Source organism: Cryptomeria japonica, chromosome 4 (assembly GCF_030272615.1).
Source record: "Cryptomeria japonica chromosome 4, Sugi_1.0, whole genome shotgun sequence".
In the NCBI taxonomy this organism is placed as follows: domain Eukaryota; kingdom Viridiplantae; phylum Streptophyta; class Pinopsida; order Cupressales; family Cupressaceae; genus Cryptomeria; species Cryptomeria japonica.
Genome location: NC_081408.1, coordinates 515,104,031 through 515,116,154, shown reverse-complemented (window position 1 = coordinate 515,116,154; position 12,124 = coordinate 515,104,031). Strand labels below are relative to the sequence as shown.

General features: G+C 36.3%; 1 protein-coding gene across 1 annotated transcript in view; it reads left to right on the top strand.

Annotated features, from left to right (window-relative positions):
* LOC131049068 (F-box protein SKIP16) overlaps positions 1-12,124 on the top strand; it is a 98,060-nt gene that overhangs the window by 36,390 nt on the left and 49,546 nt on the right. The window contains exon 2 of the mRNA XM_057983076.2: positions 10,106-10,798. Within this exon, the coding sequence (XP_057839059.2) occupies positions 10,106-10,798 (693 nt within the window). The remainder of the gene's footprint in view (positions 1-10,105; positions 10,799-12,124) is intronic.

Here is a 12,124-nt window from a genome sequence, read left to right as displayed (position 1 = left end):
TGTCAGAATTTGAAAATCTTTTCTCTAGGTATAAAAAGTAGGGCTTCAAAATATTTGCTTTTTTATGAGATTAGGGTTTTGTTCGTTAGGTCATATCAGTCTTGCCCATGTCTTCAGATTATAATTTTTTTGCTTCTAAGTATAAAAAGCAAGGGTTTGTTTTTTTTGCTTTTTTCCGAGATTAGGGTTTTGGTCTTCATGCCAAATTATTACTAGCCATGTTCTCAAATTTTGAAAATTATGTCTTTAAGGGCAAAAAGCAGAGTGGAAACACTAATTAGGGTTTTGTTCCAGATGAACCAGCATGCTATCAACATGGCATGGACACTGTTGATTAAGTATAGAGGAAGAGTTTGGGTATGGCACATTGAAATTTTTGCCTAAGTTGGAGAAGTAAAAATGGCAGATGCTTAGACAAGCTCGTCAAGGCTCAAAGTCAGACAAATGGAATGGCAGATGATCAGTCAAATTCGCCCAAGGATGTCAAGTATGGAAGATGTTTAGGTAGGATCAATGTCCACCAAAGAATAAGAAAGTTGTCCAAGACTCAGTCGAGCTCACCTTATAATTAAGTAAAATTGTTCAACAGATGGTAAACTCCTACCAATGGCTAATTAACTCTTGGCAAGAGTTAGTTAAACTCCTACTTGAGATTAGACCATGTTGGAAGAAAAAAAATAAAAATAAAATAATAAATAAACTGAGGCATGGAAGTGTAAAGTAAGTTGGAAAATAAATTTGGCACATGAAATAAATTAAAATTATTTTCAAGGATTATTTTTCAACACTTTGAATTATTTCAAAAAAAAAAAATTCAAGAATTTTGGAAATTAAAAGAAAGTTCTAGAAGATTCCTTGATAAAGATGAATTTGAGAGATAAAATAAAACTTTCCATTTTGGGAAGATTAAAAAAAAAAAAAAAAAAAAAAAATAAATAAATAAATTTAAAAACAAAAAAAAACTTCTAAATTTAAAAATCCTAGACTATATATTTTCAACCATTCACTTTCACAATTCATTATTCAGGTTGACAATTTGGAGAGCAATTGAGAAGAAGTTTTCTCTCAAAATTTGTGAATTTTGGATTTTGAAGAAGAATTTTCTAGAAGTAGGTTCTTCTAAGTGTTGAAGGTCTAGAAATTAAGCACGTTTTTCTGATTTTAAGACAGATTTTTAGAATCAGAGGTAAATTTCAGTCATAAAGAGGATTCAAAAACTCAATCTGATTGAATTTCCTCAACTTTCTGTCTTGTTTTTCTCAATTTTTATCAATTTCTTGACCAAATTTTTCACTTTCAGTCCGCTTTTTTGCAGAAATTTAACCTTTTGACAGGCTGAAAGTGAAATTTTCAGAAAAGAGGATTAAAAATCAGAATTAAAATATGAAAATAATATGAAATTTTCATGTGTTTTTGCAGGTTAAGGCAGACAAAGGATTCACCTTGTCTAGAAGCATGGAAGATGGCACATGGCTGTCCAAGTTAAAATTTGCCCATGATAAGGGAACAAGGTTTGATTAGCTTGGAATCATGTTAAAGCCTAAGCGCATTCAAGAATGGCACATAGACTTCCAAGACTGCCAAGGTCAAGAAGGATGGCAAAGGCAACATGACGTGGAAGCATGTCCAAGATACATCAAGGTCCGCCTTATCTAAGATGGCTAAGACTCTTCAAAATCCGCCTTGGCATGGAGTCTTCCAAGTTGGCACGACAAAGAGAAGATGAATTTCTTCCAAGCAAACATGTCTAAGACCAAGCCAAGACACATGTGAAAAAGGAGCAAAACAAAGTTGGCATCATGTCTTCCAAATCCGCCCTTGGCAGATTGGAAAGAAGTTGACAAAGTCCGCCCTACCAAGTGTGTGGCACAAGCAACATGAAGTCCGCCTAGATGGATGTTCAAACATTATTCCAAGGGGAAAAGATGTCCAAGGCAATGCAAAGTCCGCCCTTGGAAAAGCATGATCAAAGTCCGCCACAAGGAGAGGAATAAAGTCAAGCAAGCAAATCTGTCCAAGCTTCTTCCAAGTTCGCCATGGTAAAGACAAACAAAGTTCGCCTTGGCCTAGCACACTTCAAGTCCGCCTTGGCCTAGCACACTTCAAGTCCGCCTTGGCTAGACACACATCAAGTATGCCCTTGGATTGTCTCAACCTTCATGAACTCCGCCATGTCCAGGAAGACTCAAACTCCGCCGAGCCAAGATAAAAGATGGCAGATAAATCATAAAGTCTGCCAAGGTAATGCAAAGTGAAAGCATGTCCAAGTTTCCTTGAAGTCTGCCTTAGACATGGCACATGAAGTGTGAAGTCCGCTCAAGGCATAACTAAGACAAAGTCCGCTTATGGCATGGAAACATCAAAGTTTGCCTAGGAGGTATAAAAAGCATGATATAAGGAAGGTAAAATTCGCTTAAGTCCAAAGAAAACATGAAAATTTGCCTAAGGAAAATTAAAATTTCCCAAGGTAAATTGTCCAAACACCTTGAAAGTTTGATCAAACACAAGTTGGACTAGGCATAAATGGAATATGTGAAGATGCCTAGGCAAAATATAAAAATTTGCCTATGGCTCAAGGATAAGACATGAAGACAATCAACTTGCCAAGCCAAAGAGAGAAAATGGCTAAAAGGAAAAACAAATTTGACAAAGTAGCACATGAGATCAAGGATTAATTTATTGAATGGGTTGGAAAATAAAAGTTTGACACATTAAAAATGGCTAAGTGTGGAATTTTCCACAACCAAAAAAATTAAATTTTGACTAAGTGTTAGAGAAGAAACAGTTGAAAGAAGAAAGACAAAGGGGAAAATCAAGGAGAAAATGAATAAAATCTTTGTTCAGGGGTAGAGTTTGTTCTACTTAGTACAAGCCATATCCAGAATTGAAGGCAAATCCACAGGCAAAGTGTGTTCGAGCATAGAAATGGTCAAAATTCTGGCTAGGTGCAGGAGGATCCACATGAAGGTGTTACAAAATAAAATTGACTAGCCAAAATTTGGCTATGGGAAATACTTCACAGAAAAAGTTCCAATTTCCTTCATCGTGGCAAAGGCTTAGGGGAATTCTTCTCCAAAATTCAAGACACTTGAAAGAGTTTCTAGGCATCAAGAAAAGTCTTCAGGCTTGGCAAAATTTCTAGACTTCTTGAAGGATTTCATCTCTTGAAGAATTAAAGACAAGCTCCCAATCAGAATCAGATGGTGGCAAGAAGACTATTCCAAGCAAATTTCCATATTTAGGCAATTTTTTGGCACAAATTGGAGAATTCAAGGAGGACATTCAATTGTTCCAAGTCAGCATGTCTAGGTTCATTGAACACATTGCATCTCAGCAGAAGAAGGGGGTGCAATCCTAAAAAATAGCATCTTGTGCCACTTGTCTCTCATCCGACAGATATTTGACCTATTTTGGGAAACTTTGATTAGGGTTAGGTTGTTTTCATCTCGACCGTTAATTGGAAATCAACCCTGGCCATCGAATTGTAATTGGGGAGCCTATAAATTGAGCTCAACCCCTCATTTGTAAATTATGGGAGCATGTTGCAAAACATGTTGAGATAAGCAATTGTTTCTTAGGAACGCCAAAATAATAAGTAATACATTTTTCGAATTGATGGTGATTATTTCCCTTATTTTGGAGTCTGCATGGTTCTTATCCCTCATCATAGTTTAGATTTTATTTCATGTATGTTAGATGAATGAAGGATTTGATAGTTTAGATTGGTGAAACTTTTTGCTCATACTTTTGTTGGATGGATGATTTTCATTCAATGTGTAAAGTTAGCCTGAGCTTTTGATGTGGATGCTTAACTTCTACTTTGAGTAATATTGTTCAATTGTTGGTATTATTCATAAGTGTGAAAATCTTGAGCACAACCTTAGAAGATTGCACATGCCTTGCGTAGCTGTCTTAAGTGTGGCGAAAGTTGACCATAGAAATGAGAATTGCCATGAATCGCCTAAACTCGGCGAGTCCGAAGCATGCTCACCGAGTCTTTGGGACTCGGACTTGGACTCGTCTGAGTCTGGCAAGCAAAATCGCCAGACTCGCCGAGTTGGCGAGTTTGGTTCAAACTCCCCAAACTCGGCGAGTCCTGAGCCCCAAACTTGGCTACTGGCTGGGTTAGTAAAATGACAAAAAAAAACATTAAAATGAATGGTATCGTCTTTGTTCACCACAACCTCCGCCTGAGAATGAGAAAAATTAGGGTTAGAACATGCTAGCCAATAGAAAAATAACACTCGACGACTTTTTTAAATAATAAGTTTTTTTGTCCTCGTGGGGCACTGCCCCTCGACCCCACCCCCACCTTGGGCGCACTGCCCCCAAACCCCCGTCGAAAAATATGGGGGGAAACTGCGTCAATAGAAGTAGGGAAAATTTAACCTCTGAGTCTGACACTGATTGGATCGACCAGGTAGATATAGAGGCTGAGACTGTAGCCATGGCAGAGGAGGAGCGGAGAGCACGAGCACAGACAGGAGATTCAGAGGCAGATAGTGACACGGATGTTCCTGATGTTGGTGAGCATGACATGGTGTCACGAGGAGCGGCTATGGCTGTCAAATCATCCAGGACCTATCTTAGACGTCTTCGCAGGGGGCCGGGGCCGGAGGGTGAAGGCTCCTCTGAGCCATAGGCTTGTAGTTGTATTTATCTTTGGTATTTGTATGAAACATTTGATGATGATCATATGATGACATGGATTTTTTATTCCATGAGTTTTGTAATATTGTATACATTTGACAATATTCATATATCTATGTTTGTTATTTCCTTCAGCTACAATTTGCGCTTATGCTTATGTGATTGATGTATACTTGTGTATGTAATCAAATGAGCCGAGTTTGATGATGTTATTGTGTCTTTAAGGTGTATTCAATAAAGGGTGCCTGAAACAAGTTTTAAATCTTTAAAAATCTCTAAATTTCTTGAGTTTTTCACTTTCCCGAGTCTAGCCGAGTCTGGAGCCGAGTCTGATGCCGAGTCCCGAGTCCTTGCCGAGTCGGCCTTGCCGAGTCCAAGTCCCGTTTCTTTGGGCGAAACAAAGTGTTGTTATAAGTTTCACCCAGTCTTTACCGTCTCTTGAATTTATAGGAATAGATTAGAATTTCTAAACCTTATCTCCTTTTTAGTTTTCTTGAAGTCCATGATCCAAGTCCCAAATGATAGAGCTTCATTGTCTAAACCTCCACTGTGAATTGAACATGCCAAGCGTAAGTTCCTTTGTGTATTACCAGCATATCACAACGCCCATTGTAGCTTATCCGCATGTCAAGCCCTGACAAAAGAAACCTTGGAATCACCATATGATATTAGCATGAGCGATGATTTTTCAAGGGAGGATAGAGTGTCTTTGGATATTTTATTCTAATGTTTGGTAGATGATAAAACAAACACCAACACGACTCTCATGAGTTTAGTGTTTAGTGTTTTGTTGACACGGTATGAGGGATTCATGATTCCCGGCCCTCGATGACGGTGTTTTCACTTTGCAAGTTTTGCCAAGTTGATCCAGCTTCATAGATCAGGCATGTGCCTTAATATGTTTGATGTTTTGATGGAATGAAGCATGGAAAATCCCTGATCCTTGACCACCAATTTGGTCTTTGATCATCGCCACTTAGGCCTTAGACTATTTTTGAAGAATCCACTTTGATACCAATTAATGAGCACACACTTATATTGAGAGGGGAAGTGAATTGTATAAGACAAATCTTTTACGTATTGAAATTCCACAACCACAATGAAGCTATCACATAAGATCTAACAACTAGGAAACACAAGATTTGTGTGGAAACCCTTTTGGGAGAAAACCACAAAGGATTGCTTGAATCTATTGTCAAAATCCAGCCACAACAAAATAAAAGATTCTTACAAATCGTTTTAGGCACCAAACCATTGAAGGTACAATCCTCGCTATTAAGCACTAACTTAGCAAGAGACACCAATCTCTTCTATAGGAGGCACCACTCTCCAAATCAACAAAGTATTCATCCTCTTGAATGACAACCATTTAGATCTTCTTCATAAAATCTACTTGTAAATGATGCGATTCTTTTACACATACACTTGCCTTAAAAAATCTGCTCATATAGAATGATTTTACATTTTTTGTTCCATGTAATCTGCTGATCAAAAATTTATTCTGCTCTCCTTAAGAAATTTGCTTGTATTGGAATGATATCGCGTTTATTGCTTGCTTGTCTTACCTCCACTTCATCTTCTATTTATGCCCATATCATGCATCTTCACCCAAGAGAGGTGATTTCTCCAACAGGGGTTGGACAGCTTTTGCACTTAGATTAAATCATAATTAAATGCCTCATGGGTCGGCCCATTAAAAATAATAACTCCAGCACTTAGTGATTGCATTGGGCATCAAGACTAGATGTTGATCATAACATTTGCATTGGAAGATGCCATTAGTGGCTTTTTTCCTTTACACATTTAAGCATACAAATTCTATCTTTGACAGCAGCAATTTGCACTTCTCTCCTTTGACATCAATGACAATAATATTTCCAACATTCTCATCCTCCTTTATCTCTTGACAAACCTCCACCCTTTGTCTTGTAAAACATAATAGATGACAATACACTCTTGTGTAGCTCCCTTTTAAATCTATTTTGTAAATGTGACACAACAACACTCTAGTACCCCCAAATTTTTCTTTTTATCTTTGTCGAGGACTGTCACAATTTAGAGGAGGTTTTTGGGGATCAAAGGGGCTTTTTGCATAAGGTTTTAAAATTTCAGAGACACTCAAATGGATTTTGTGGCTGTCCCCTTTCACCCATAGCACTTCCACACTTTGATGAGCCCCCATGTGAGCTTGAAACTCTCATATCTTGATTTTGATTTCATTCTTCCATTTCATCATGTTCATTACCCTCACTGTTTCTGCTCATGTTGTTTTGTTTTGTGAAACAATATGCAAGTGGAAACTGAAAATTAAAAAAATTAAAAATATCATAAATTTCTTCCTTTAAACTTTGGAAATTTTTTGAAAAGAAAAACAAATGGAAACTTCACTTACTTTTTTCACTTATTTTGTTACCTCACTTGTCACTACTCACTAATGTTGGTTTTTTTAACTGCACATTCAAACACTGCTCAAAGTAACTTTTTTGGCTCCAACTTGACTGCAATTTTTTTTTGGTATGTAGAAATGAGTTAAATGAGATAAGGAGGCTTGTTTTTGTTATTTTAGGGCTAGGGATGTAGAGGCCCACAAAAAATAATAATAAATCAATCTTTTTAAAAATCCGGGCCTTCTTTTTTAAAAATGTTTCTACGATGCAGGGACAATTGGCTGTCCCCTACCCATCCCTTGCCTGTCACCATGTCCCTAGATTTTTTTTAACGGGGATGACTAAGGGAGGTTCCTGAGTAGTTCCTGTGTCCTTGGGATGAGTACACCTGGAAAAACCTTGGGGGATGCATCTCCAGGGAAGATAGTAAATGGATTTAAGTTAAACTAAGAACCTATTTGGGTTTGAGTAGAGGGTTTGTTTTGCAGACTTGGCAATTTTTTAGAAGACTCGGGTCATTTTGGGTTTGTCCGTACAAAAGAAATATAAAAACCATAAATATATACATATTTTAGCCTAAACATTATATTAATGAATTTAAAATATTATATCAGATAAAAAAAAATATATTAAATAATAAATGGTAATATTTAATTATATTCTATTAAAACTATTAGGTGTATTATGGTCCCAAACCCATGGATAAAACACGTCCATGGCATATTTGCTATTTTATTCTTTATGTTTTATTTGCTTTCAGAGACTACATTTACTTTGCAGCTCATATTTAAATGATTGTTTTCTGTCTAAATGAAAGATTAGGATCTGGAAAATAAAGAGTATCATTTCCTCAAAACTCACAAATTTGCCAATATAAATTGGCTTTCTTTATAGTGGAAGGCAGTTTTTAAAGCAAACGATTGTGTTTATGTTGATGTTGCAAGCAGGATTGCGATCCAATCCAAGGGTTGCACCATACATTACCTGTTGCTACAGGTCAGTTGAAAGCAGGGAAAAAAAAAAGGAAAAACAAAAAAAAAAAAAAATGCTGTGTTTTTCCCAAGGATTCATTTGGATTTTCTTGAGTTTATTACCTGTGTTCATCAAGGATGAATCTGTCCCATTTTGCCTAGACCCTGTGTATTTCCTAAGTAGATTGATCTGGAATCCAGGCCTGGTTAGAAGTGGACCCAGATTGGGCATGCAGACTTATGAATAGGTAACGTAGAAATTAAGTAGAAGGAGCATTGTTCAAGACAGATATAAGTCCTTTAAGAGCATTGAAACTATCACCTTTTATTGCCTAAATCTAAATCTTATCCAAGAGGCCAAAGAGCTGCCAATGGTTAGTACATCCTTTCATCATGGTGAAGGTAGTAATCATTGAGTTATCTTTTACCTTGAGCCACCCAAGGTCTCATGAATAGGAAGCTTGTGACCATTGATTAAGGCATTTGAATTGTGAAAACATTGATTTAAGCACTCAACATTTTTTGAAGTTGTATAGCCAGTGTGTATTTTTTTCTAAATTTAAATTTATCTATTTATTTTTTACGTACATCATTTCCAAGTATATCTCCCATTTTTTTCGAAAATGGCAATATCAGTACATGTCCCTGTTTCCCGTACCAGTACCGGTCCTCTTCACTTGGTAAATATATAAGTCAACCTTAGATCTAAAAGTTCAACGGACTCTCAAAATTCATTCGTCACTAATTCAAATGAAGAAATTGACAGGAAGTGTGGAGAACATGGAAAATGCCAGCAGATGATCACCCAGTTCAGGAAAGATAAAAAGTTTGCAGGTTTGGGCAGTATAGATTTGCAGGAAATGTTATTGCACAGTAGAGAAAACATGTCAGGAACAACTTCATTCTCATTTGGATTCAATATTATTGACAGTTTATTCAATTGTGTGTGTGTGTGCATTGGACATGTTTGATGCCCAAGTACCCTCTATGAGTATCCTAATTCTTAAAAGGATGTCACTGCAGCTGTATCCATAACCATTCCCATACCTGTCCATGTCACCTTCTCTGCGTGCATGTCTTCTGGTGGCCCTAATGTTCTTAGAATTCTCATTTTGCCACGATGATTTCTTGTTTTATTTTTCATCAAAGGTTCTTCTCTACTTAAACTCAACATCTAGATTTGAACTATAGAATTTCTTCATTTTATCACTTCATCTATCTAATTCTTTTATTTCATTTAATCAGAATCATGCGCTTCACTCTCATCTTTAGTTATTTTACATATCACTCTCACCTAGTTGATCTCTACCATCATTTTTTAGATAAAGTCATTCTTGTTTTGTGTTCTATGTTTACCACTGGTGCTGTATTTCATTGTTTTCATTGCATGATGCATGAGCCCAGTAGATTTGTTTATCTTCTTGTTGTGGTCACATGCTAAAATTTTTTGTTCTAAAATAATTCTCTGGAACTGCCACTTCAAAAGAAATAAATGTTCTAGGGGCATATTTCACAAAATGTGGGTAACTTTGCATAAGGGGAGTCTTCTATTAAGAGTGCAGTCCATATGAATGCCTGGATAGAGGTACACACACACCAATGCATTTGTAATTAACTGATGTGCATAACTGGCATGGACTATCAGATAATTAGTTTATTGCTGCATTCATCTGAATGTTTGTTAGTGCCAAGAGACATTCTACAATGCAAGCGAGGGGAGAAGTGTAATTGTGTGAATGTGTTAACAAAAACTCTTACCTTTTACTTTGATTTTGACAGCTATTTACATGTCAAAATATTAATATTTAATAATAAAATAACTTTTAGTAAATAAAATAGCTTCAAACTGATATCTCTTAGCTTTTTTTAGATAGATGTATTTAAGATATCTATGGTAGTCTTGTGTTTCTCACATAAGTTTTATTGTTGATATTAAACCTTATCATAGCACCCACCTGGGAATTAGCACAAGTCTTGGTTTATTACGATATTGCTGTTTTTCCCTCATTTCTTAAATTTTCTTCATCATAACTGAACTTAATGAAAACATTGTTACTTGAATTGCATTTCTCATATTTAAATTTTGTTTCATCTTAGGAAACATATGAAAAATGGTATGCTGCATTTGATATGTATCCATCATCAATTGTGAAACGAGCCAAGCAGTGCTGGGATACTATTAAAAATTGGACCTCAATCCATTTTCCAGAAGTTGCTGATACCTTAGCACCTGGTGCAAATGAAGAGCAAATCAACAAAGTCGAGGAAGACCTTGGTTTTCAATTGCCTGTTCCCATGCGGGTTCTGTATCGCTTTTGCAATGGCCAGAACACCCTGAAACACCACTTTCCACAGAATGAGCAGTTGGCATCTTTGGGACTTCTAGGGGGTTATGAATTCTATGAGTACAAGGCTAATGTCCATTTGTTACCCTTGCAATATATTTTGCAGCTAACTAAACATCCTGTTCCGTATTTAAAACTTCCTATTGGATCGGAGTATGTTGTTGTTGCAGTTTCCTCTTATCGGCCTAAGTTTTTCTACCTCAACTGTTCTGATGGTCAACTCTATGTTGGCAATGGTATGGAGCAGAAGCAACTAGTGCTTCGTGTCCCTAATTTGTTAGACAATATGGACCAGAAAGATGCCATGCTTCTGTGGCTAGAAGAATATGGTAGAATGTTGCAAGATGGAATGTTTTCTGTTCACAAAGATGATAATATACGAAGTATCAGTCTATTTCCTGAAAAAGAGCCTTTGTGTACTAAGGCTGTCACAGATGGTGTACAGGTGAGATTTCTCATTCTTATTTAAAGTATGCAATCTTTTCAGCCTTAAAATTTATATTATTTTTTAATTGCCTTGTCTTTTTAGTCACAATTTTTGTTTCAATCATTTTAGCCTATTTCCTGTAACAGTTTTAAAGCTAGTTTCGTTGTTAGTCTTTTTTGATCGTTGTGGTCCATAATTTTGCTAGAGCGTGAATTAAGATATGTTTCACAAACTCAAATACCTTAATAATTAATCTTATAACCGTTTGGTTATCTTATAACCAACATGGATATTAGGTTGGCAATTATGATTTTTTAAATTGTTATATATCTCCATGTCTTGTGAATCCCATTACTGCCATTTTTACTGAATAATACTAAGATAAATTTTTGATACAAGCACAAGAAAACTATGTACTTATTGGTATGGAAAGATATTAGAGTAAGTGTATTCCTTGTTTAAGAATTTTATTTGTTCTTTGTTCAAACAGTCATGTGGGATGATTGAAGCTCATTTTACTTGTTCTTTAGAGATTTATATCCAGCCAATGGATATGCATACCCCTTGGGAGCCTATGTCTTCAATCACAAAGTAGGATCAGGGGCATATGCATTCATATGTGTGTGTTGATTGGCACCTACTAGAGTATCCCAACATCTCTTGATATCCGATGAGGCATTCTCTGCAAGGAAACTCATGTGTCTCAGCACAAATGTGTAAATGGGGGTGTGGCTTGACATTTATAGAGACCTCCCACTATCTCTTGGTGTTTGTCCTGGCATCCACATTGAGGATACTCATGTGACCCCTTGAAAACACAAAAACAGAAAATAAAAGGAAAAATAACAATTATGAAGACAATCTCCAATGCCTTCTTGAGTCCTAAACAACAAAACTATCAACCTCAAGTTCAGAAAAAGACAAAACTGTTACAACACACCTAATATGAGATTATAGCAGGCCTCCTCTAGTTGCCTCTAATTATCAATTCCACATGAGGCAGAACTTGAGAGCTCTCAGCACTTGGAGAATATCGCGATGCAATTGTGGATGATGATTTTGATGGTTGCACGGACTAGACTTTATTTTTGATTACTAAAGTAATTTAGAATATTTCTAAATACAATATTCTTGACATTTATTACCGTGCAAGCTTCTAAATTTCAAAAAATATATCATTCCTTATTTGCATCTAGTTTGTATTTATACTGACTACCTTTTCTTAAAGATTGGTATTTGTTGTTGACATTGATATAGTTTCACTCATTTTTCCCCTCTCCTTTTAAGTGGTCTTGGTCTGCAACCATTCATCTTCTATATCTCTTAGCTCTCTATCATCCTAAT